This window comes from Thamnophis elegans, chromosome 1, assembly GCF_009769535.1.
Source record: "Thamnophis elegans isolate rThaEle1 chromosome 1, rThaEle1.pri, whole genome shotgun sequence".
Classification (NCBI taxonomy): domain Eukaryota; kingdom Metazoa; phylum Chordata; class Lepidosauria; order Squamata; family Colubridae; genus Thamnophis; species Thamnophis elegans.
In genome coordinates, this window is record NC_045541.1 from 81,696,240 (window position 1) to 81,724,217 (window position 27,978).

Here is a 27,978-nt window from a genome sequence, read left to right on the forward strand (position 1 = left end):
TGACCTTATCAGGATATGGAGGGAATAAGGAAAAAAAACAACACTGTGCCAAACCCTGCCCGGAGATTTATTCACAACAGCTCTCAGCATATCATGCAAATTTTATGACCCCATATTCCAGGTACTACTTCTACATCGGTGTTCAAAGCACCTACCAAGGCACTTCCAAGTTGAAAGGATTAGCTGGTGGCATCATTGTTGCCCAGGGAATTGCCTGAGAGGGGTTCATTTCATGTCTTGGTTATTTTTCCCACTTGTTTTTAATCTACTTATCTACTTTTATTTGCATGCTTTCAAACTGATAGACAGATAGGAGCAGGGCAAGGATGGGAGCTCATTCTGTCCTGTGGCTTGCTCTTGGTTTTGAACTGCTGATCCGTCAACCTCTCAACGGTCTTTTGATACAACGTCCTAATCACATGGGACACCATGCCCCCCCCTTCTGTTCCAAACTGAACTGCAGAATGGAATGAAAAAAAGGCAGTTTTGAAAATTGCTCACAACTGCCTCCATGTTCCTGTATGCACTAGCATCTCCTCATATATTCCAATTAGAAAATTCACCTCAGGATATGGAGATATAAATGTATTGCCATAATCAGACTGATTATGTGCCATCAAGCTGGTGTCAACACTTAGTGGCCACATACATATAACTTATTAATAAGAAAATGCCCCCCTCTGTATATCTAAAAATGTTATATAACATACAACCAATATATAAAAAGGAACGGAGGTGCCATTTTTCTTCAGATATGTTCTCTGACAGATCTGCTCCAATAATTCATTAAGAAATATATAAAGATTTTGAGGGGTGCCAGGGAGAAAAACGGAAGCATTAATCACAGAGCTTTTCACATAAGTACATTTCTCATCTAAAAATACATATATGCATCCAACAGATGTATCCTTTTTATTCATTAAACAAGTCCATACAAGGTAGCTTCATACCTGTGATACTTGTGCGGCATGTTTTTTCCTGAGGAACACTCGTTTTCTTACATGAAAGGGTGACAATTCTAATGGTATACACGGTAAAGTAATCCAGGCCTGTGACAATGGTTTCATATTTTCCCTCCAAAGTCTGGTTCCAAGGATTGTTTAGGACATAAATTCTGAAGCCTTTATAACTTCCTTTTGGAGTGCTCCAGTTTAGACTTAATTGTGGCTTTTTTTCTACCAGATTACAATCAAATCTATCCACTGATGCTGGATCTACAATAAAAGAGAACATCTGTTTGTCCATTTGCTGTTTAATAAGCAGACAAATTTGAGTCATAAGTGTAGCAGCATGGAGCAAAGAAAAACTTCTTCCTTAGTTATCTGTTTCTTTTTTGAAGAGCTATTCATCCCAGAAATGCAAACTGAGTATTAAGAGAAAAACCATATAAACATAAACATGGGTTATTATTACACAAGGAGAAAAATACTGAATTAAAATAAATTTCATCTACCCAGTGAAATAATTTAGGCTATTCTATTAACAATTTATATGGAATATGCTTTATTTGATTCACTGGCATTTATTTTTGAGGAGACCTGAACAGATTTTCACTACTAGCAACATTCTTATTGTTACAAATTTAAAAATATTTGAAGAAATATTCCCTATGACCTCGAAAAGATTCAGAATTACATTTATGCAGTATAAGGATTGAGTCATTGAAAAAAACACCAAGCTATTTGCTGTAATCTGTTTTCCAATCTGCTATTATCATCTCATCATCTTTAGACTTTTATTTGGGTTGAGTTTTCTGATTTCAAGACAATCTTGGGTAGATATTGAATGGGTTCACTCAACACATTTAATCAGATCAGTCAGAGATACAACATGGCAGGCTTTGTTAGTTTTAGCCTTGTTTAGATTTTATTTTGGTAGTTTAGCATGGTAAAGGGCAACAGACTGTTTTGTGAGATACAATATAGATATCGATATATCATCATCCCAGGAAAATAGAGTAATTTGGTAACCACATTGTTTGTTATATCAATACGCAACTTTAATATGTTAGCCAGCCAGTAACTGGAGCAAATAAGGGCCCCTCCATGTATAATGGAAATGACAGAGACTCCTGGTGGTACAAGAGCTGATTGAACATAATGTTTACTTTGTATGGAATCCCCAGGAAAAGCTCTTCTACAAAGTGGACATCTCATAAAAGTGCGTCTCTAGAATAAATCTTTTATGAGTTACAGGAATCATGGGGCTTGGTGGTACTGGCCAGTATCTCTTAAAATTATCTATCCTATCCCAGTATTTAGTTTCTATACTAGCCCAGATGGGAAATTAAGAAATAATAGGGCTTAACATCCAATTTCTAGGTATAAGGTAGCATCTAATTGAAACAGAACACATATCTGAATACTATTTTTCTCCACTCCAGAATATATTCTTTTTGGATTATGTTCAAAAGTAAACCATTCTTTTCTTCTATTGCACTTGCCCTCAGAATTCCATTTCCCCTGAAATTAGATTGGCCTCAACACTGTTGGTCTTTCAAAATGGATTGTGAGGTTAGGTGAGCCTATGGGTTATTATTATGCCTGCTGCCATCCTTTTTACACTTTGTTGTGTATTGTTATTTTTTATTTTAATTACTGTACCAAAATTCTTAATCTGTTCCCCACCTAGAGTGCTTTTGTTACACTGAATAAAATAAATAAAATCTTCACCTCAGTTTTCAGATGTATCCAGCACAAAGATTTTCATTCATGTACAAATCATACGAAAGTGTTTATTATGTGCACAGAGCAATTTGCACATCTTTAGTGTGTACATCTCTAGAAACTTACTTGTACAATGAATTATGTTCTCGGGTATCCCTTCAGTCTTGTTATCTGCTGCTATGGAATATATGCTGAATTTATAATTAGTACCAGGATTTAGCTCTGAAATTTCAGTGTTAGTAGTTGGGGATGTTTTATTAGTCTCATCAATTGTTCCATTGATGAGTATCCTATAAGAGTATGTAGAAGCAGCTGCATCAGGACTTTCCCATGATATGTTGACTGTGGTTGTACTGACATCTTTAACTGTGATGTTGAAGACTGAGCTAGGTTCTGTAAAGGAAAGAAAGTAATTGAATACACACATACACCTATAGTATATCACAGTATCTTTTCATGTGACAACACTAAAGAAATGACACTTGGCTACAATGTAAAGTAGTGGGTATACAGCTTGTGTAACAGTGTAAATGTGCTGTCCCCTCAAAATAACACACAGCCATTAATGTCTAAACTGCTGGCAACAAAAGTGAGCACACCCCTAAGTGATAATGTCCAAATAAACAGTTTCATATAAATATAATTTTATTAACACGAAAGCGGGCTCGAACAAAACAAATTTGTTAATGGCAACAGATCCACATTGATTGCCTTCTGTGAAATGTGGTTTCAATTCCTGCCTCTTTCGTTTTGGGAAAGATTCACCAGATTCATACTCACAGACTCTGGAAGCAACAAGGGATTATTTTTATTTGTCAAACTACCAGAAGACAAGAGATCATTTCCAAATGATTTCTTCTTCAGGCTATCACCTATATGATTTTTTTACACTGATTACTGGTTCATTATTCACAATGCAGTAAATGTTTTAGTATCTGTGCAAATATAAAGGCCTTGTAAGATGACTCATATTGTGACAATGAAAAACACCAATACATAGAAGGGGTCTGGCTCAAGATTTTCAATAACGATTTTCTTAAATTCTGATGGTGATAGAGGACATGACCAGGCTGAACCGTGTCAAACACATCAATTTAGAGTTGCTCCTCTCCCACAAGAGACCTAAGTCCTCCTTGAATCCCGTTGATTCCTATCTAATACCAATTTGCTTTGATCATTAGAAGATCAGATACGTGTATGGAATAAATTTGAGGTACACTTTAAACTCCTGTTCCAAGTTATTTGTGCCTGACAGGTACAAACATTTGTCTTTTGTTTAAACATTTTTTATAAGCAGAATACTTCATGGAGAACTTTTATCACCATCAAACTAAGCTAATTTTAGTGCTGAAAAAAGTCAGAAATATGACTGGATTTCATGTGGAAAGCACAAAAGAAAAATAGATTTCAGCTTTAGAGCAAAAAATATTTTTTAGGCTTCAGCTGCTGAAATTTTTCTACAAATATCAAAATCAATCTCATTCAATCTTGTTTTCCTTGAAAACATAATGCAAATGTAAAGAATACTCTTTGAGCATTATAATAACATAATTATATCACTTAATTTGATTAACATTTTATTTACATGTTTACTGATATAAACTGTTTTCTGAGAGATTAAGGTAAGGGGTAGATGTGCACTTTCATCACATAAAATATGCTATACATATATGTATGAGAGAAAAATAATTTATAATCCCCAATCCCAAATTATTATAGTAACATGTCAAGTAAGATTGTTAATCATATGTTAATATTGCACTAAAATATTATTCTTTGAGCATTTTAGACTTAGTTTGATTTAACTCCATACTGTGATTTAAAAATAATGCACAGGAAAAGAAATAACATAATTTAATATACTTACTTGTATAAGCTTTTGTTCCATTTGGGTCTCCTTCAGTGTTATTGCCATCGACTTGTGCAAATATTTCAAACTTATACAATCTTCCAGGTTCCAAGGGAGAAATTGACACATATCTACTATTAGAAAACAAGCTAAAAGAAGAAGGCCCATCAATACGTATTTGGTAAGTGTAATTTGATGCCTTTGTATCATTATTTTCCCAACTTAAATCCAGGGAGGTAGTAGTGATGTTTTCAGTTTTAATATCATAAACTGGACTGGGCTCTGTTTTAAGAAAAAAAAAGGCATTATTTTAGGTGCTGAAGTGATTAAATATTTTGCTACCATCATGGACAGTGAATGCAACTACTCAAATAGTACTGATAAAGGTATAGACACAAATGTGTGAGTTTTCAAACAACATATATAGGAATACTCAAGAGAAAGATAAATATACAGGAAAAACAGGCATGGGATTTTATGCACAGTACTCTCCATCATTCCAGCCAATTATGCCTTGATTTATTTGCAATGAACAGAAAGTTCAAAAAGGACTTTTCTTTGGAACTATCAGAATATTTTTCCCATATATTGTAAGATAATATACGAAATATATGTGAACAAGGCAGAATCACTTGTTAAAATAGTAACAAAACTAAGATTCTCAACCACAGTCAACTATATATGTTAAGCAGAGAAAAACACATATATGAAAAAAGTATTATTTCAATATATTCCTCATGTGAAGATTTAAAACACGTGAAATTGCTAAACTTTTAGTATTAATAATTTCTCTTGGCTCTGTCTTAAACAAAATTTCAGGATATATGTAGTAAAATGTGTGGTCAAATGAGGTTTTGAGGGCAAAATGTTGCTATTTGAATAGGGCCTAAAATTCAGACCCTAGCTAATTTGAAACAGCCATAAGCCCTATATTGAAATGGGGAAGAGACAGTGACTGTAGCATAAAAATTCTTGCCAAACATAATTAATTCCTCTAAATAGAGCATCTGGAAAATAGATGTATAAAACATATACAGGTAGTCCTTGACTTACAACAGTTCATTTAGTGACTATTCAGAGTGACAACAGCTCTGAAAAAAGTGACTTGACCATTTTTCACAGTTATGACCATTACAAAATCCTCATGGTCATGTGATCAAAATTCAGATGCTTAGGAAACTAGTTCATATCTATGACAGTTGCAGTGTCCCAGGGTCATGTGATCACGTTTTGTGACCTCCTAACAAGCAAAGTCAATGGGGAAGCGAGATTCACTTAACTTAGGTTACTAACTTATAAACTGTTGTGATTCACTTAACAACTATGGCAAGAAAGGTCATAAAATGGGGCAAAATCCACTTAACAAATGTCTTACAACAGAAATGTTGGGTTCAATTGTGGTCGTACGTTGTAAGTTCCATTGTGATTGTAGTAGTGCTTTTGAAAAATACTAGTCACATTTGTAGAGTTTTCCAAATATATGCTCTGTTTTAGATGCACTCTCTCTTATTCATTTATCTCTTTGGGCTTATATGCTCCTTTAATTCCAATATATAGAGGGCCAACATTTTCCAATTTCAATAGGTTTAGAAACATAATGTGACAATGTGACATACTTTGTTTTGTACAGTTTTTAAAACTGAGGATACCATTGGAATCTGTGCATTAGTACTCATAGTCCTCAACCTACGACCACAATTGAGTCCAAAATTTATGTCAGCTAAGTGGGAAATTTGTTAAGTGAATTTTACCCCATTTTACAACTTTTCATGCTACAGCTGTTAAGTGAATCACCGTATTTGTTACGTTAGTAACATGGTTGTTATGTGAAACTGGTTTCCCCTTTGATTTTGCTTGTAAGAAGGTCGCAAAAGGTGATCACATGACCCCGAGACAGTGCGACCAAGTCAGCTACCAAGCATCTGAATTTTGATCACATGACCAAGGGGATTATCTCCCATAGACCGATTAGATCTCACAGGTTAGGTCTCCTCCGGATTCCATCTGCAGCCAATGCCGGCTGGCGACTCCCCGGGGGAGAGCCTTCTCTGTTGCAGCTCCAGCCCTCTGGAATGACCTCCCCGTGGAGATCCAGACCCTTACTACCCTCCCGGCCTTCCGCAAAGCCACCAAGTCCTGGCTGCTCCAGCAGGCCGGGGGGCTTGTGAAACATCCAACCCCATGGAAATTGTGAATGTTGCATCTTTTTTAAAGTGTTGTCTTTGTCTATTTATCCCCCTTCCCTTGTCTGTTGTGAGCCGCCCGGAGTCCTCCGGGAGTGGGCGGCATACAAGACAAATAAAATGAATGAAATGAAAATGAAATGAAATGGATGTTGCAATGATCATAAGTGTGAAAAATGGTCCTAAGTCACTTTTTTCAGTACCATTGTAACTTTGAACAGTCACTAAGTGAACTGTTGTAAGTCGAGGGCTATCTGTACTTGTTCTCTTGCACTAGGCTTCATAATGGCAGAATTTGTCAATTTAATTTTAAACAAATTGCAAATCGAATTTATATATTGTCCTAGGACCCATCGTAAGTCGAGGACTTCCTGTAGGTTTCGTTTCGTTTTTCGTTTTATTTATATGCCGCCCTATTCCCAGCAGGACTCAGTCACATCATTTAAATACACTTACTTGTATAAACACTTGCAACCTTTGGATCTCCCCTACTGCCATTAATTTCTGCATATATTTCAAATTTGTATAATATCCCCGGTTCCAAGCCATCAACTTTCAAATATGAAGTATTAGAAGATTTATGGTTAAAATAATCAGTTCCATTAATGTATATTTGATAAGTATAATTAAATGCATTTGTATCATTATTTTTCCACTTTATATCCAGAGTTGTGGTGGTGACATTTTCAAATTTAATATCATACACTGGACTGGGTCCTGTTTAAGAGAAAAAAGGCCTTTATTAATTTTTTTATTTTATCATTAAATTGATATACAATTATAAATTATATGGCGACTCAATTTATATTATTCAGTATGAAGTATACTAGACAGACATGGGTTGAATGGTATTCCTCATGGTTTCAACAGATGCATGAATGTTGAATACATTATCTGCAGGAATTTTACTCCATTTAATTGAAACTAGTTAAGGGTTTGGGGAAACTTAACCAGGTCCAGCTAGGAATGTGGGGGGCGGGGAGTGAAGCTTGCATGGAGTAAATGTGACACTCTATTTTCAATCAGCATGAATATTAGATCAAAATAAATCCATTATCATGCATTTTTCTCCAATTAGATCTTCAGCAAAATCTTTTCATACCTTAAAAAAAGATGTGTTACTGAAATTTGCGTACAGAAGAAATTACATTTTAACTTACAGCCTTTCTTGATTATTTTACTCTGTAGTAACCCTTGAAATAATATTCAACTCTCAGCATAAAAATCACAAAACATTCGAAAGTTCATTTCTAATCTATACAATCTTCATTTTACAAAATTTCACCACAACAAAGCAGCAGGCTGGCCATTGAGCTGCAGTACATTAAATTTCCAGCACTGTAAGTGGTGTCATTGTGACACTGATTCTCCATCATTAGTTGGTCCTTTAAAACTTTTTAGCAGGTAGCTAAAAAGCAGGCTCCATAATGGCAGAATTTGTCAATTTAATTTTAAACAAATTGCAAATCGAATTTATATATTGTCCTAGGACCCATCGTAAGTCGAAGACTTCCTGTAGGTTTTGTTTCATTTTTCGTTTTATTTATATGCCGCCCTATTCCCAGCAGGACTCAGTCACATCATTTAAATACACTTACTTGTATAAACACTTGCAACCTTTGGATCTCCCCTACTGCCATTAATTTCTGCATATATTTCAAATTTGTATAATATCCCCGGTTCCAAGCCATCAACTTTCACATATGAAGTATTAGAAGATTTATGGTTAAAATAATCAGTTCCATTAATGTATATTTGATAAGTATAATTAAATGCATTTGTATCATTATTTTTCCACTTTATATCCAGAGTTGTGGTGGTGACATTTTCAAATTTAATATCATACACTGGACTGGGTCCTGTTTAAGAGAAAAAAGGCCTTTATTAATTTTTTTATTTTATCATTAAATTGATATACAATTATAAATTATATGGCGACTCAATTTATATTATTCAGTATGAAGTATACTAGACAGACATGGGTTGAATGGTATTCCTCATGGTTTCAACAGATGCATGAATGTTGAATACATTATCTGCAGGAATTTTACTCCATTTAATTGAAACTAGTTAAGGGTTTGGGGAAACTTAACCAGGTCCAGCTAGGAATGTGGGGGGCGGGGAGTGAAGCTTGTATGGAGTAAATGTGACACTCTATTTTCAATCAGCATGAATATTAGATCAAAATAAATCCATTATCATGCATTTTTCTCCAATTAGATCTTCAGCAAAATCTTTTCATACCTTAAAAAAAAGTGTGTTACTGAAATTTGCATACAGAAGAAATTACATTTTAACTTACAGTCTTTCTTGATTATTTTACCCTGTAGTAACCCTTGAAATAATATTCAACTCTCAGCATAAAAATCACAAAACATTCGAAAGTTCATTTCTAATCTATACAATCCTCATTTTACAAAATTTCACCACAACAAAGCAGCAGGCTGGCCATTGAGCTGCAGTACATTAAATTTCCAGCACTGTAAGTGGTGTCATTGTGACACTGATTCTCCATCATTAGTTGGTCCTTTAAAACTTTTAGCTTAATCAAAATTCATCAGTCAATAGAAAAAAATCAAATCTGAGAATGTTTCCCAAGAAAAAGGGTAGAATGTAAATACAATACAATACAATACAATAACAGAGTTGGAAGGGACTTTGGAGGTCTTATAGTCCAACCCCCTGCCTAAGCAGGAAATCCTATACTGTTTCAGACAAATGGCTATCCAACATCTTCATAATGTCAAGCCCCTATTTATTCCACTACTATAACATGCAAATTATAACATTTACAGTAGATGCAGAAAGGTTTACTCCAAAGCAGCACACATTCAGGATCATACCTCATTACACAAGTTTTTTGGTGGGGCTGGGAGGCCTGGTGCAGGTGAGGTACAAGTTGGGGGAAACAGAGGAAGGCCTGGAAGGCCAGTGCAGGCCACATGCGAATGAAAGAATACATACTGGAGCAATTTGCCGCCTTCCCTACCGGCTTCTCCATTGACCTTGCTTGCAGGAAGCCGGCAGAGAAGGGTGTAAATGGCGGTCAGGTGGCATGGCTTTCTGCAACAACATAATTGCTATTTGTCATATTGAGTGCACAGACTGTGATTATGTAAACACGGGAATCCTGTGATGGGCAAAACTTTGAGGATTGGATGTATCTTTATTTTTTCAGTACCATCTTCCAGTGGCTGTTCAAAGTTTTGATGTCTATAGAAGTTCTCAATCATCCAGATCATGATTATCCCAAAAGGTGCTTTTTCCCAAAGACAATTGGAATTCTTTGGGTTTTATTTCCTTTTTTTTTTGTTTAAAACATTTCGCTTCTCATCCAAGAAGCTTCTTCAGAAAGTCTAGTTGCCTTTTGAAAAAGCACCTTTGAGGCAATCATGGCCCAGATGATTGAGAACTTCTATAAACATAAAAACTTTGAGCAGCCCCTGAACAAAGGGCCATAAGCTGAGGCCTATCTGTACATGGTAGCCCCTTTTGTTTAACATAAATACCCCTCTACACCTTTACTGATAAGGTGCACAGTTTACATAATCACATTATTGAAAAAACTGAACAGGATCCTAGGAAGAATCTAGACCAGCGATGGTGAACCTTTTTTGGCTTGCGTGCCAAAAGCGGGGGGGGGGGGAGGCGCAGGGCGGTCTTGCACGGGTGTGCCACACCCATAATGCAATGCACAACCCCCAACGAGCATGCATGCATGACAGGCGCTCCCCCCATTTTTTGCATGCTTTTTTCACCCTCCCCAGGCTCCAGAGGCTTTATAGGAGTCTGAGGAGGGCAAAAAGAGCCCCCCACGCCCCTGGAGGCTTCAGGAGCTTCCCTGAAGCCCCCGAAGCATAAAAAATCAGCCCTATGGGCAAATAGGAAGTTTGCGAACGGACTTCCAGTTTGCTCATAGGGCCACTTTTAGCCCTCCGGAGCCTTCAGGGGCCTTCCCTGAAGGCTCAGGAGGACAAAAAACAACCCTACGAGCAAACCGGAAGTCACTTACGGTTTGCTCGTAGAGCCAATTTAAGCCCTCCGGAGGCTTTCCTTGCGTGCTCTGACAAATGGCTCCATGTGCCACAGGTTTGCCATCCTGTATCTAGGCACAACCACCTGTGTTCAAATCCATGTCCCTGGCTTGTGGAAGCTTCCCCAGAGGTGACATGTAGGTGGGTTGTGACAGTAATTAATGCTTCTTTATGGGAGGGCATTTTATGGATGCTGTGGTCTGCCATTTTCTTAAGAGATCATTGCTCCACCCCAGGGGTGTCCAACTGGCACCCCACATCCCAGATGCTTCACATGAAGGCCACACCCACCTCAGCTCCGCAAAGGCAAAAAAGTCACAATATGTCCTGACACATCACATCATGCAATCAAGTTTGACACCCGTGCTCTACCCAATCAACCAGTGTGGGGAGGAAGGGTATGTTACAGATCCTCTCCCTTAAGGGGATCCATTCAGTAGGACCAAGAACAGTGTTCTCCTTGTGGAAAAAATAACTCTCATTTAAAAGGCACATGGTTTTTGCCCACAGATCTGGGGACCCTATCAAGTGGATGGTTTGATTGTTGTCATGAGGGGGGAGACTTGTTGCATAAAACTTCTGTAGAAGTTGTAATTCACTTTTTCATTGAAACTAGTTAAGGGTTTGGGTGAATTTAATCAGTAGCAACGTGAGGAGGAAACAATGGTGAAGATTCTATAGGATTGATGTGGGCCACGCCCACCCCAGCTCCGCAAAGGCAAAAAAGTCATGATATGTCATGACACATCAATGACACAATCGAGTTTGACACCTATTCTCTACCCAATCCACCATTGTGGGGAGGCAGGGACCCTTTCTCTTAAGGGGATCCATTCAGTGGGACCCAGAAGAACAGCCTTCTTCATGGTAGCCCTTTCCATGTGGAAAAATCATTCTTACAGAAATGATTCACCTCCACCTTGACACTAATTTAAAAGGCACATTGTTTGTCCACGGATGTGGGGACCCCATCAATTGTTCTCATGAGGGGGGGGAGAGTTTATGGGTTTTGTATTTGGAGTTATATTTCTGTAAACTGCCCAGAGTTACTGTGAGATGTGCAGCTAATGTAAGTTTTCTTTTAAAAATACATAAAAAATAATATACACCAGCTTTCCGAATTTAATGCACTTACTTGTATAAACATTTGTTCCTTCTGAATCTCCTTCGGTTTGACTACCATTGACCTGTGCATATATTTCAAGCCTGTATAAAGTTCCAGGTTTCAAGTCATGAATTAATAAAAAGGTTGTATTAGAAGTTTTATTATCAGAATGATCCGGTCCATCAATACGTATTCGATAAGTATAATTTAATGAATTTGTATCATTATTTTTCCATGTTAAATTCAGAGACGTTTGTGTGATCTTTTCGGCTTTAATATCATAGACAGCACTCGGTTCTATTTACAAGGAAAATACATTTAGATTAATGAATGTAAATATATATTGTGTAATACATGCACACAGGTTGTATAGTATTCCTTGTGGTTTTAATAGGTGCATGGTTGTTGGACAAAATATCTGTAGAAATTGTAATTCACTTTTTAATTGAAACTAGTTAAGGGTTTGGGTGAATTTAATCAGTAGCAACGTGAGGAGGAAAAAAACGGTGAAGATTCTATAGGATTGAAATGAAGAATTCTAGTCGTTAAAGCCCTAGTCTTCCTTTCAAAAGCCAACTGGGTGACTTTGGGCCAGTCACTTTCTCACAAACCACCCCACCCCACAGGGTTGTTGTTATGGAAAAAATAAAAGGAACATGTAATAGGTATGTTTGCCAGCTAAAGCTATTTGTAAAAATAACAAAGGTGGGATATAAATCATAAATAAAAACAAATGAAACGAATATTAGCATAAAAATATGTCTACTGTCATACATTTATCTCTCATTAAGACTTGAGCAAAATACAAAGCACTTTCTCTTCCTATCTTAAAAGTGTATTACTCAAAACTATACACCAAGAAAAGTAGATTTTTATTTTAACTTATGTAAAATTTATATTTCAAACGTTGGTGATAGAGAACACAGGATGATTTGGCATTAAATATTTGGACAAATGACTCTTTAGTAATTTACAGTATATTAAGATATCCTCCTATTAGGGAAAATGCATATAAAAGTTCTATAACTTCAAACTTTTCAGCCTAGAAAACAATTATTAAGGAATAATGATTAACAATTATTATTGGAATAAAGTTGAATTAACGTGCACTGAAAAATCAGATAGATTTAATCTCTATATTCCCAATGCCTTAATGCTTATATCCCTACAGAGACTGTGACCATTTTAGAAGCCCTCTTGCAAGTGATGTCACAACAAGATGACTAACAAAGTTTTTTTAAAAAGATTAATTTCTAAGTGTGAAATGCCAACAACAGAGAATTATATTTGCTGTAATCTTCTGGGCAAAGAAAAGAACTTCTGATTTCTCCAGCCCTTTTATTCTTGTGCCTTTCATCAATCTTTTTTCCTGGAAATTTGCAGGAAATTAATTAATAAATCAATACAAATAAACCAAATCTCAGAATATTTCACAAGAAAAATGATGGAATGCAAATATTGTCAAATTGCTACTTATTCCACTAGGGTAATATACAAATTATATACCTTAGCTGTAGAAAAATATACAGGTAGTCCTCAACAAAATTGCTAACAAACATTTGCTAAGTAGGTTTTGCCTCATTTTACAACCTTTCTTGCCACAGTTGTTAAGTGAATCACTGCAGTTGTTAAGTTAGTAACAGAGTTGTTAAGTGAATCTGGTTTCCCTATTTGCTTGTCAGAAGGTTGCAAAAGATGATCACGTGACTCAGGGACGTGGCAAATGTCATAAATACAAACCAGTTGCCAATTGTCTGAATTTTGATCACGTGACCATGGGGATGCTACAACAGCAATACGTGTGAAAAAGTCATGTCATTTTCTTCAGTGACATTGTAACTTTGGACAGTCACTAAGTGAGCTCTCGTTAATTCGATGACTACCTGTACTTATGTTCTTCCATGTATAGTATTCTGAAAAGTGTTTTCCAGCATACTATACATGGTACCCTCTTTTGTTCAACTCTTTATCAGAAATGTATAATTTTTACCTACCAGGGCACATACAGATAGATGAAATCACACCTAATTTTCTATTTTATATAAATATTTTATGTAATAATGAAACATACATCACATCTCTTATTTTAATGTACTTACTTGTATAAACATTTATTCTACTTGGATCTCCTTCGGTATTATTATCGAGTTGTGCATATATTTCAAACCTGTATAATGTTCCAGGTTTCAAGTGAGTAATTGATACATGGGTAGTATCAGAAGTTTTATTATAAAAAAGACCAGATTCATCAATATGTATTCGATATGTGTAACTTAATGAATTATTATCATTATTTTTCCATTTTAAATCCAGAGATGTAGTAGTGATGTTTTCGGCTTTAATATCATATACTGGACTGGGCTCTATTTAAGAGAAAAAAGTTTTTACATACTGAATGATAATCAAGATTAAACATTTAGGATTTTGTTCTGTGGAGGTTAGAAATCATCATGTAAAATGTAACTTTTTAATTTGTACAACATACAGTATGTCTCTAGTTAATAATTTTATTTGACAAATTAGGACAAATTATTGATGCTTTTGGGTGTTGACGGAAAAGCTGGGCTCAGTTTAAGTAAAACAATTACATGTTTCTTTCAAATCTTGGATAAGGAATGGAATATGTACCAAATTGTCAATTAGACTGGTAGATACAAAACTCTATTTAGGTTTTCAAAGACCGTATGTAAAATAAACTGTGAAAGAGACATGGAATAATAATTTGACCATTTATTCCCCACCTCCACCCTCCAATTGTATTTGCCTAATTTTATTTCAGTTTCCTTCCACTGAACAGAAAAATGAGAAAAAAACATCTCTTTTGTGTGAGTTGAAACTTAATTTTTTTCCAATTATTACTACCCTAGTGCTACAATAGTATCAACTATACAGAAAATTCTAAGCTCACTCAACCCAATACCTGAGATTTATTATGATAGGATTAGGCCTGGTGTGGCAAGCCAGTAAGAAGCACAAGATACTCCTCCAAGATAAATCCACTTTTGTGGCATTAACATTTACAAATAAAATGCCAAAAATGGAATGTTGTTTTTTCTAAAAAAGAAAGGAGTGGGCTCGTTTTACCAAAAAACCCAAAATATTACTATTGTAACCTAGATTTAACATATGTAAAAATTAAACAAAATAAAAATATCCAAGTAAGAATCAAGCTAACTGCATTGTTAATTTAATGTACTTACTTGTATAAAGACTTATTTCTTGTGTGTCTCCTGTTATACTGCTCCCATTTATTTGTGCCGCTATTTCAAAGCTATATAATGTTCCAGGTTGCAAATTACTGACTGTTATATTTCCAGTATCAGAAAATGTATCATTAACAAAACCAGGTCCTTTGTTAAGTATTTTGTAAATATAGGTCAAAGCATTTTCATCTTCATTCTTCCAAGTCAGAATTATTGATGTGGAATTGAGATGGTTAACGTGGATGCTAGAAACTGGACTGGGTTCTGTGGAAAAAAAAAAAACTTTTACCAGTAAATAAATTAAAAATATATTGATGTAGTACATAAAATGTTAACAAGAATCCAAGCACACCTGAAATTAATGAAATTAATTATATACTTATGTACATAAAGAGTTTACATTTAGTTTTAGATGGTGAAAAAGGAGAGTGATATAATAATGGTTAAAGCTCATTTAATAGCCATAACAATTAACTACCATATTTTTCGGAGCATAAGATGCATCAGAGTATAAGACGCACCAAGGTTTTGAAGAGGCTTTTTTTTTTTAAAAAAGTAGGTAGGTAGGTAGGTAGAGGAAGGGAGGGAGGGTGAGTGAGTGAGAAGGTAGGGATGTAGAGGGAGAGACAGAGGGAGAGAGGGAGGGAGGGCGAGAGAGAGAGGGAGAGAGAGAGAGAGAGAGAGAGAGATAAATACAGTAGGTAGGTAGAGAGTGAGAGAGTAGGTAGGTAGGTAGGTATATGTTTCCAGGTCTATTTGTCCATGTGCTGGAGAATGAAATCACTGACAATCTGCAGCACCTAAGACTTTGTTTCTGCTTGCACAGCACTTGATCAATCTAATTCTCATCAATCACTTTAACTAAAGAGCTTTCTGAAAGGGAAAAAAAAGTTTTTGCACTCTGCAAACATCCCCAAAACAGCTCGTTTTTCACTAAAACGTGCCCGTTTTTTTAAAAAAGGCATAAATAGCCAGGGGGGGGGGGAGCTTGCAGAGTGTTCGCGGGGGGGGGGAACGAGCAAAAAACAGGCCCATTTTTTGCCAATTTTTTTTACATGCATAGCCTTATGGAGGCTTATAGATTGCTGCTGGGGGATGGGGGGACAAAAAAACGGCCCGTTTTTCATTTATTTCTGCCCTCCCCAGCCCCCAGGAGCTCTCTGAAAGCCTCCATAAGGGTATGCACGGCCATTTTGGTGAAGGGGCAGGGCTTCAGGAGACAAAAAATGCTCTATTCAGTGTATAAGACGCACCCAGATTTTCAGCCTCTTTTTTTGAGGAAAAAGGTGCATCTTATACTCCGAAAAATACAGTACTTCAATTAATTCACTTAATTAAGTGTACTTACTGGTATGAACAACTGTTTCATTTGGGTTTCCTTTAGTGTTGCCTTCATCTACTAATGAATATATTTCAAATCTGTATCTGTAATGAATATATTTCAAATCTGTATGACGAGCAAAAAACAGGTCCATTTTTTGCCAATTTTTTTTACATGCATAGCCTTATGGAGGCTTATAGATTGCTGCTGGGGGATGGGGGGGACAAAAAAATGGCCCGTTTTTCGTTTATTTCTGCCCTCCCCAGCCCCCAGGAGCTCTCTGAAAGCCTCCATAAGGGTATGCACGGCCATTTTGGTGAAGGGGCGGGGCTTCAGGAGACAAAAAATGCTCTATTCAGTGTATAAGACGCACCCAGATTTTCAAGTTAGTAAATTGGCTCACTCAATTTATTAGAACTTTTATTACGAAGATCACCATGTCCATCAATAACTATTTGATAAGTGTAACTGGGTGCATTTTTATCATCATTTTTCCAACTTAAGTTCAGTGTTGTGTTGGTGATATTTTCAGCATGAATACTATGAACAGGATTTGGCTCTGTTTAAGAAACAGAAGACAATTTTCTTTGATCAGAGAATTAAAATTTTATCATACCATTAAGTATTACTAACCCAGATTACGATTTGTTACTCTATACATCTTCTCTTTTTCACCATTTAGAATAGAATAGAATAACAAAGTTGGAAGGGACCTTGAAGGTCTTCTAGTCCAGCCCCCTGTTTAGGCAGGAAACCTTACACCACTTCAGACAAATAGATATCCAACATCTTTAAAATGTCCAGTGTTAAGGGTATTCACAAATTCTGGAGGCAAGTTGTTTCATTGATTAATTGATCTATTGCTTCAAATTGTTTCTAATACTGTGGTACCATTTTAAGGTACGACAATCAAAAGGATGCTTAATATTATTACAATTTAAAAATGGCATGGCCATTTTATCACCCATATTAAGACTTTAGAAGCAGAATGTATTAAACAAATGCTACAACACTAATACTAGGATTTATTAATAAGGAAGATATACTAGCAAAACTTAATTATTTCTTTATCTGAAAGTATCAAGCTGAAACCCTATCCTGTGGCATGCAATTATATTCTTATAAGAAAAGAAAGAAAATGTAATTTACAGTCTACATCGCTATACAACCAGTCTCGAGATAAGGCTTGTTTTTAAGTAGTGCAGCAAAAATGTAACGAATTAATCTATGAGGCTCCTGTTACCGTGACATATTGGAAATATGATAATAAACTCTTTATGGAAGAATGCCAGCAACTACTATGTATCAAATGCAATCCCTATTTACTATGACATCAAGATTTAAATTCTTGCACATTTTTAAACCCTGCACAAGATCTTGTTGAATGGGAAGAGAGGTTTCCATCTGCCCCTTCTTTAATAATGGAAAATCTGTTTGCTTCTGAACTTCCGGGGAAGATGGTGGGCTGAAGATGGTTCTGTGGAAAGTGGAGCTAATGTCTGCAACCACAAAGAGGAAGCCTCGAAGGAGACTGGCTACTTTGACACTCCCTGGATAGAGAAAGGACTCGAGATTGCCCAAGCTGTTCCCCTTAGAGTTTTCCTCATGAGAAGACAAATGGGTGTCAACTCATATTTGCTTCATGATGATCTATCACTGAGCTAGTCTTTCACGTCTTCCAATGGTTACTCATCACTACTTAACTGTTTCTTAGAGATGGGGCTTCTTCTGGAAGAGTCCCCTATCTCTCATAATTAAGAACTATTAAGGGGAAGAGAATGAGAGATCCTTCTGCCAGCAGAAGTTTCTGAGCCAAACTATTGGGGGATAGAGAATAAAAGCTCTACACTTTGCACAACAAAATCCTTGGAAGTGATCATTGCAGTCTATTTAGAACAGTGGTTCTCAATCTGTGGGTCGGGACCCCTTTGGGGGGTCGAACAGCCCTTTCACAGGGGTCGCCTAAGACCATCGGAAAACATATATTTTCAAAACAAAATATGGAAAACATAAAATAATTTTATGATTGGGAGTCACCACAACATGAGGAACTGTATTAAAGGGTCGCGGCATTAGGAAGGTTGAGACCCACTGATTTAGAACACACGACAACCTGAAAAGAAACAGCTAATGGATGGTTGTATTAACAGATATTGTAGGTGGGAGGCAGTTGGTGTAAGTAGATGGATTCTGGTTTGCTGTATCACCTGTGTGCTAGAACTTAGTTTTCATGACAAAACCAGGTATAACTGTTCATTCAAAACCTTCCTTTGGCAAATGTTAACTATGAGAATCACTTCTCACACAGTCAGAAGCAACTAGACGGATACTAGATCAAGCTAGTATCAAACAAGTAGAAACTGTTTCTCCCACCCAAAAGAAAATAACTTTCCAGTAGGAGAGAATATATGTAGCTCAGGCTTGAAAAGTGCTCTCTGAGAGTACCAAGGACTCCAAAGAATGTCTTATCTGATTAAAACATGTAAGCAGAGGAAAAGATAGAAAAATCTGAACTTTGATTACATTATAAATAAAGCTTGCACTTAAAATCTAGTTCCTGGAATTATTTCACAATGGCTTCATGAACTTTGCTACAAGGTATCTACTTATCAAAAATCTTGTATCTTTGCAAGTCTTAATTTATTAGTTTCTTGTATAGATAGCCAAAGGAAGTCTGATATAAGGCAAAACTGACAAAATTAAATCCAGGCTTCATTTTCTCATTGGCTACACCTAGTTCTGGGGGTGGGGGTGCGGGAAGCTGTGATCTCTTAATCATGAGCTAAATATTACTTCATTTGAATGAGCTCAAGTTACCTATGTTGGAAGCAAAATCCAGGTCCAGTTCCAAGCTAGGAATAAAATGGAGGTTGATTGGAAAGAAAGATTCCCTTTATTGATGAAGCAGAACCACCAACCGCATGTAATTCTGGATCAACTGCCCCAGAACCACAAACACTCGTGGTTCTGTTCACCAATAAACAGAATCTTTCCTTCCAATCAGTCTCTTTGTTATTTTCAGCATCTTTTTCCCAGCTTGGAACTGAACCAGATGAATTTTCCTTCCAACATCTAATATACATTTTCCCCCCTCTCATCTTAAAATGTAACAATGCCAATTCTATCAGAATGATCTTGAAAACTATTTTTGTGGAATTTCTAATCCATTACTTACTTGTAAAAATATGTTTGCAGCAACTTTCCTCAGTATTATTGAAATGGACAATATACAGAAAACCAGGATAAAGTTCAGATATTAAATCATTCTTAAAAAGACCCACATCTGTTTTATTTTGAAAAGTTACATTTGTTATTGTAAAGTTGTTGTTTAACTGGACACTTATTGTTGTATTTGTTACTGTTATATTTTTTAAGGAACTGCATTCAGGTTTACCTACACAGGAAAAAAAGAAAAAGATATTTTTAAATAACCAGAACTTTGTAACACACTGCAACATTATTTAGTTTTTATTCTTTATTAATTGGTGGGGGAAACAGTTTATAATTTATACATGGTTCAGATATCATGAATTGAACAAGAGTTGATGCTGTGAAGATTAGGAAGCATATTGCACTGATGGGACACGGTGGCTCAGTGGCTAAGACCCTGAGTTTGTTGATCAGAAAGGTCAGCAGTTTGAATCCCTAGCGTCGCGTAATGGAATGAGCTCCTGTTACTTGTTCTAGCTTCTGCCAACCTAGCAGTTCGAAAGCATGTAAAAATGCAAGCAGAAAAATAGGGACCACTTTTGGTGGGAAGGTAACAGTATTCTGTGCACTTTCGGTGTTTAGTCATGGCAGCCACATGACCATGGAGACATCTTCGGACAGCGCTGGCTCTTTGGCTTTGAAATAGAGATGAGCACCGCCCCCTAGAGTTGGGAATGACTAGCACATATGTGCAAGGAAAACCTTTACCTTTACTTTAGTACTGATGGATTATTAATGCATTTTTCACTAGACTGTTTTCAAAGGATATAATGCAAAGAATGGGTGAATAGGGTATGCTGCACCCTCATGGATATCCCACTGCTTCATAGCAATAGCAATAGCAGTTAGACTTATATACCGCTTCATAGGGCTTTCAGCCTTCTCTAAGTGTACAGAGTCAGCATATCGCCCCCACAGTCTGGGTCCTCATTTCACCCACCTCGGAAGTATGGAAGGCTGAGTCAACCTTGAGCCGGTAAGATTAGAACCGCTGAACTGCAGATAACAGTCAGCTGAAGTGGCCTGCAGTACTGCACCTTAACCACTGCGCCACCTCGATTTCAGATAGTGAAAGTCTGGTTTAGGTAGAACAAAGCCAGTGTATTAAGATTCACAAATATGATTTATTTAGTGTGTGTGAACCCAATCAACTGTACAGTAGTTTTCGACTTACAACCACTTATTTAGTGATTGTTCAAAGTTTTAACGGCACTGATCATTTTTCACACTTATGACTGTTGCAGCATTTCCATGGTCATGAGATCAAAATTCAGATGCTTGGCAATTGGTTCGTATTTATGACAGCTGCAATGTCCCAGGGACATGGGATCACCTTTTGTGACCTCCTGACAAGCAAAATCAATGGGGAAGGCAGATTCATTTAATGACCGTGTTACTAATTTAACAACTGTATTGATCAGTGGTGGGTTGCAGGCGGTATGCCCTGGTATGGGAGTACTGATGCCTGCCCGGAGCACCGGGTGCCATTTCAGTACGGTGCTCCAGAGAGCCCACCCGCCCAAGCTCCTTACCTGTATTTGAGCTCTTCGGTGCTTCTGCGCAAGTGCACGGAGCGCATGGCGCCTGCGCGACACTCCACCGAGCAGCTGGAGTGTCGCAGAGGCTCATGGGGGCACTGGAAGAAGCAAGTACACAAGTGTGCACTGCGCGGGGTGTGCGCATGTGCTGTACATGTTCATGTGGTGGACGCTGGGCCCCATTGCAACCATACCAGTTGCATTGGGATCCAGAACCCACCACTGGTAGCAATGCACTTAACAACTGTGGCAGGAAAGATTATAAAATGGGCAAAACTCACTTAACAACTGCCTTGCTTAGCAACATAAATTGTAGGCTCAATTGCAGTTGTAAGTTGAGGACTACCTGTAGTTTATTTTAACAAACATGCTTAATCAGAGCTTAGCATGCTATATAAGCCTGGTCACCATCTACCTCTGTATAATCTTATCCTTTCAACATTCAATAAACTTGTCATTGTGAAAAGCAGTGTATTTCAAATTATAGGTTAAATACAATCATCTTTCCTAGATTTTTTATAGAAGCATGTGGTTTTAAGTATTTATACAAATACAGAATCATCAGTGTTGATTCTGGGAAAACCTTTAAGCATAATACTGAAAATGAGATATATAACAGCATAGTACTTACATGCAGCAGTGGCTTTTACCTGTAAAACAAGAAATTATACATAGTGTTAGAATATTTGGAATCTGTATACAATGGCTTACACTCGTACTAGTTGTACTGTATATCTCTGTATCAATATTATAACAATGTTATAGTTCTCACACACCAGTCAAATTTAAAAATATATTGTTCCAGATTCAAATTTAATATGCTTCCCTTTGAGTGACATCCAGTGAACTTATTAGCTGCAAATGTAAAATGTAATTCTATTCCATCAAATGGCTGAAGGTTACTGAATAGTGTTAACTGAAACCATCCAATATAGATAATCCTCACTTACTGACTGCAATAGGAACCAGAAACTCTGTCACTAAGCAGTGTGATCATTAACCGTGATGTCACCTGACAGCCCTGATTTATGACATCAATTCCAGCTGTGGTTATTAAACCAATTAAGTGTGGGTGATTAAATGCGATGTCACACAACTGTGACTCGTGACTTTCTACTAGCTTTCTCATTGACTTTGCTTGATAAAAGCCAACAGGAAACAGTGCAAATGGTGATTACACAGCTTTGGGACACTGTAGCCATAGTAAATATATGTGGGTTGTCAAGCACCCAAATTGCAATCATGTGATTATGGGGACACTGCAACTTCAGTCATAAGTCTCATTTTTTCAGGGCCATTGTAACTGAATAGTCACTGAACAAGTCAATAAGAAAGAACTACCTGTATTGTAAACAAAAATTTCATCTGATTATCAAGTGGTAGGAATACATATTAGCTATAAATTCTAGAATTAGAAATCAATTTACATTGAACACAAAACTTGTCTCTGTATGATCTGAACCAGGGGTGTCAAACTCGATTTCATTGAGGGCCACATCAGGGTTGTGTTTGACCTCAGGGGGCTGAGAAGGCGTGGCCAACTTGACGTCAGTTGTATCAGGGGTGCCTGTGGTGGCCCGAGTGCTGTGCCAGCAAAAATGGACTCCCGAGCTCTGTTTCTGGCTGCGACGGCCTCCTGCAACCCTCTGCCAGTGAAAAAGGAGCTGTGTGTAGTCTTTCCCGAGCTCTGCTTTTGTGGGCAGAGGCAGAGTTTCCAGGGTGGCCCCATGGGCCAGATCTAAGCACCCCGCAAGCTGGATCCAGTCTGCAGGCCTTGAGTTTGACACCCCTGATCTAAACTGTGAAGATAGCTCTCCATTTCTCTTTCTTTAGAAAGGATAGTCTGGGTCCAGACAGAGGTGGGCTGCTCCTGGTTTGGCCCAGTTTGAAGCGAGCAGCGTGCGCTTAGCAAACCAGTACCACCCAGTACAATAACCCACCCCTGGTTCCAGATAACACTATGTATACACAAGTATAAATAGTGACACCTACAATTCCCAGCCCAGCCTGAAGTCCATGAATGCAAAGGTCATTCAGGGCCTCATAACAAAACTCAGAGTTTATAAAGCTAAGCAAAGTACTGCAAATACATTTAAAAAGTCCATAATTTCTGGTCTTATATAAATTGGGTGTTTGGCAGTTTTACTACTTCTTTTAAATTCTAACTCAGAAAGATTACAGATTCTGCAAGAGTATTGAAAGGCTGGGAGTTCTTTATATAAGGGTTTTAACATTCTTAAACTTATCTAAACATTGACAAATTAATCTGCTTTTCCACAATCTGTATTTTCTGTTGAAAAATTACTTTCACATTTGATTTAATTCCTGCTTCCATAAGGTAATGTGTTAAAGAGAATGATCCATCTATCTATGCAATTTTCAAAGATATTAATAGTATCATTCATATTTCATAAGGCACACAAGACACTGGAAATTATCTTATGTAATACTGATAGAACACCACAAGAGGTCAGAATAAAACCATAAATGCACTGAAAACAAATTAAGAAACTTAGTATTGACACATTTCTAGATTGCCTTTCTCTTTCATTAAAAGGGGATCATCATTGACTTCTTTCCTTTTCTGCAATGCATTTTATTCAACTTTGATTAACTTCTGGAATTTATTGCATAAACATTGCAAAGTTAAATCTTATCTCCAACTCCAAAATCCCTCATACACATGGCTTGAATTTTGAAATCACTGATTTACACATTCAATTTACCACTTTTATCTTGGCTTTTCATTTTAAAGCAATAAATAGAAGAATATAAATATAATAAACTCTATCACTTGCCAGGGATCAGAAAATGTCACATTTTATATATCAACAAACAAGATGCTTTCTTATCAGCTCTCATCAGCCTTCAGATTTCTGATATAATCTAATGATTTGCTTAAGAAGGTGGTTAGTTTTGCCTATATCAGGACGTTAAACCCAATCTTCGTCTATATAAATGAAAAAGTCACACAGGTAGGCTTATTTTTTAAAATCTTTGTTTAGCTCTTCCGATTTGTCATTTTTAAATTAAAATACCTAACTTTTGCACAGTATTTTGCTCTCTTAAAGATGATTATACAGTGGTACCTCGATACTCTACTGCTTTGAAAACTTGTTGAATTTGTTACTCAATGCATTTTGATGCAAAAATTTTATCCAGGTATTTATTTATTTTTTTGATAATCAACGTGCAAGCTAGAAACTTATCAGTTGCCTTATTGACTTACTACCTACCCTTTCTGCCAAAACCAAGGTCAAGCATTAGTAATACAATACAATAGCAGAGTTGGAAGGGACCTTGGAGGTCTTCGAGTCATGTGGTTTGTTTGGTACCGGCTGCTTTTAATGCTTCTTGTGCCTCCCAGAAACAATTAACCAGTATCTAAACATCACTGTATTTGAAAGGATAGGAACTATGCCTCTAGCACCATTTTTTTAAAAGTTATTAACCACTTTTAATACAGGTAGTCCTCCTCCCCAGTCACTTAGTGACAATTTGAAGTTACGATAGACTCCACCACACACAAAGCTACTTATCATCTGGTTTCAAAGTTTCTGGTTTCTACTGTAGCACCCCTATGGTCATTCAACATTGCACCAATCACTGGGACACTGCAGCACCTAACCCATGCCTATCTCCCCCACCCGTACCACCTCACCAGGTCCCTACAGGCCTTAGTCCCGCTCCCAACTCAACGCTCAGCCACCCAGGAAGGCCTGAGACAGGCAAGCCTAGATCTGATTAGGCCTCACAGGGTCTCCCCTGCTCTTGCTCTGCTTCACTAGTATATTGGGAGAGCAGTTGTGGGGCCCATTATTCAAGATGATCACATGGGTGATCTGAATGACTATCATGAATTGTGACCATAATGTGTAGGCTCCATTACAATCATAACTCAAGACTACCAGTACTTTGCATATAAAGTACTGTGTGTGTGTGGGTGGGGGGGGGGATTCTGGTTTTGCACAGTATACCAAACAAGGTTAAACTGGATTACGTAGTTTGTGATTCTGTGTGTTCTGTAAGGTCAGCCTTTTACTTCATCATGTTTTGTAAATTAGTCCTTATTGTAAGTCATAATATGTGCTTATTTGTGGCACGGTGCATTAGATATACGAAGAAAACCTGCACTCAATTTCATTTTACCATGTTGTACGGGCACAGCCACAGTGTTCTTTTCCAGTTACTCCTACTAGAAGTCTTCAGTGACTTCAAAACAATGTCACCTCTGATTTGTGGGTGGAAGGGTGAGGTGACTGTGAACTTTCTGTCATGTCTAAGAATGACTGCCTCCTCTACAAAATGTACCTTCCACCTCCAGAGACCGGATTAATAAGGAAGGAGCTTCAAACCTATCTAGGCTGCACTCGTAAATTAACTGGGTGGGTAGGTGGAAGGGGGGAAATCAATAGAAAGGATAGGGAACTGAGATAAAATAGGTCCGATATTATAGTAGTCAAAGTATTGCGTGATATTCTGCTTTGTACTTGTGTATTTTCACAGGAAAATTGTCCCCAACATCTTCCTTCCTACAGTAGCTTTCCATAACCTCGTAATAGTTAAGAAGAGTGTTGCAAGACAGTATTTTTAGTGCCACTTGCAAGCATCTAGCATTTAAAGTGATTTAAAAAGTTATCTGCTGTCATAGGCTATATGTTATCTTCCCAAACTATAATGGAAGAACATTTTGTCCAGAAAATTCTTTTATGTGGTAATTTTCATTGCATAATCTATACTTTACATATGCATTAACTTACTTTGTTTATAGTGTCTCTTCTAAGTTTAGTAAGTTATTAACTTATACAAGGCAGTTTTAATGCTTCTTTTTGAAAGAGCATGATAATTTGCGTAGATCTAAGCTTCAACACAACCAATCACCAAGTATCTTTCTTCTAATTCATTCCCATTAATTCTTACTCTGATTTTTCTTCTCTCCATAACCAAATATACATACTCTTGTCAACATAAGACATTTCAGGACTTTTATTGAAGCAATGTAGTCTTTAAAGCAATGCAGAATCCAGGTAGTAGAAGAAGCAGTAGAATATAGGTCGATTTACCACCCTTTATTTAGTGACTGTTGAAAGTTACAACCGCACTTTGAAAAAGTGACTTATATCACATTTTTTTACATTTACAACCATTGCACGCAACCAGAGTCACATGATCAAACTTCAGACACTTGGCAACTGGCATGTATTTATGATGTGGGTGGAAGTGTTCCAGGGTCTTGTGATCACCTTTTTTGACTTTCTGACAAATTAATGGGGAAGCCAGATTCACTTAACAACCGTGTTACTAATTTAACAACTGCTGTAATTCACTTAACTACTGCAGCATAAAAGGTTGTAAAATGGGGCAAAACTCACTTAACAACTGTCTTGCTTAGCAACAGAACTTTTGGGCTCAGTTGGTTGTAAATCAAGGACTACCTCTAATGGCTATCCCTCTAACGTTAGGTTGTCTTAATTTACAAAGGGCTGACATCAGAGGCAGATGATACTGCGTGGGCATCAAAGGCTAGTTTATCTTATTGAGAATTTGCAAAATCTAAGATAAATGAAGTATTTTGCAAAGGTGCCTTGGAATGAAATATGGAAGTAAGCACTTTCTGACTATGGAAGTAAAACCAAGTGCAGCTAGATAATTAGATTCAGTGGTTATCTTTAGTTGGAGAGGTAAAATTTTATTGATTTATTTATTTCCCGCCTTCATTATTTTTTCAAATAATCAAGGCAGCAAAGCAAACATATCTAATACGTCTTCGTCCTCCCCACTTTCTGTACAACAGTAAGGTAGTTGGGCTGAGAGAGAATGACCGATCCAAATAACTCAGCCAGCTCTCATGATTAAGGCAGGACTAGAACTCACGTTGTAGCTACTAGAGAAAACTGTCCCTAAAATTCTCCCTTTGAAAAATCTTAGGCTAAATCTTTCGATGTATTTTAAAAACAGACGCTTTATGCTGCGGTTATGAAATTTAATTTAATTCTACCTTTTTTAGTTATTTTAATCATCTTAAGTAGGGTATATTTTATATATTGATGTTATACAGTGATTCTTTATTTTAAATTTTTTGTGATATTTAAATGTTAATGTATAACAATATAGACATTTGTGCATGTTTATAAATTCATCACAGATCCTATTGTTAAAAGTTGTGTTTATGTGAATACCACTCTATTATCTTTTGCACTATATAAAAAGGTGCTCCATAAGAAGCTTGGAATAATGAAGTAAAGCTAGTAAAACCTGAAATAAAGGTACTAATTATATGGTAGTGAGATCCCCATCTCACCACAAACTAAAAGAATTTTGCGATTTCATCTGCAAAGTTATCCTTTGTATCCTTCTAGCTGGTCAAACATATGCTATTTTCTGATTCTTATATGATTTAGCTCACTTTGTGACACAGTTCTTACTTCTATATTTTTTTTAAGCTCAGATAACATAAAGCCAAAAACCACGAAGAAATGAGACCATTTGCTGTCAGCAACATGGATCCCAAATTTTTAAAGGAGGAACCTCCAAACATGTTTTAAACCAATACTGATAGATATGAGAAAAGAAGGGTTAATTGTCTTATAAAGGAAACAAAGCCTAAGTGGTTTTATAGCTATACTTTTATTTACATAAATGTCTCTCAAGAATTTAGAATATATGGAAATTCAAGCTATAAATGTTGAAAGGTAAGGGTGTAACTATATGCCTATAAAGTTGAAAAGAAAATCCAGCAGAAGCTCTATAGCCTTCCCAATGCCCTACCCTTTAATACAGTTCCTGATGTTGTGGTGACCCCCAACCATAAAATTGGTGTCTCGGTTCCTAAGACCATCAAAAATATGTGTTTTCTGATGGTCTTAGGC

At 36.8% G+C, this 27,978-nt stretch overlaps 1 protein-coding gene across 3 annotated transcripts in view; it reads right to left on the reverse strand.

The window, feature by feature from the left end:
• PTPRJ (protein tyrosine phosphatase receptor type J) overlaps window positions 1-27,978 on the reverse strand; it is a 94,687-nt gene that overhangs the window by 14,169 nt on the left and 52,540 nt on the right. For 2 of the 3 annotated variants that reach the window (XM_032222155.1, XM_032222147.1), the window contains exons 2-11: window positions 21,741-21,759; window positions 19,537-19,755; window positions 15,038-15,304; window positions 13,937-14,200; window positions 11,868-12,134; window positions 8,297-8,557; window positions 7,155-7,415; window positions 4,534-4,797; window positions 2,793-3,059; window positions 951-1,214 (exon numbers count right to left, since the gene is read on the reverse strand). In XM_032222155.1, the coding sequence (XP_032078046.1) occupies window positions 951-1,214; window positions 2,793-3,059; window positions 4,534-4,797; window positions 7,155-7,415; window positions 8,297-8,557; window positions 11,868-12,134; window positions 13,937-14,200; window positions 15,038-15,304; window positions 19,537-19,755; window positions 21,741-21,759 (2,353 nt within the window). The remainder of the gene's footprint in view (window positions 1-950; window positions 1,215-2,792; window positions 3,060-4,533; window positions 4,798-7,154; window positions 7,416-8,296; window positions 8,558-11,867; window positions 12,135-13,936; window positions 14,201-15,037; window positions 15,305-19,536; window positions 19,756-21,740; window positions 21,760-27,978) is intronic. The other variant, XM_032222163.1, reaches the window with a different exon arrangement.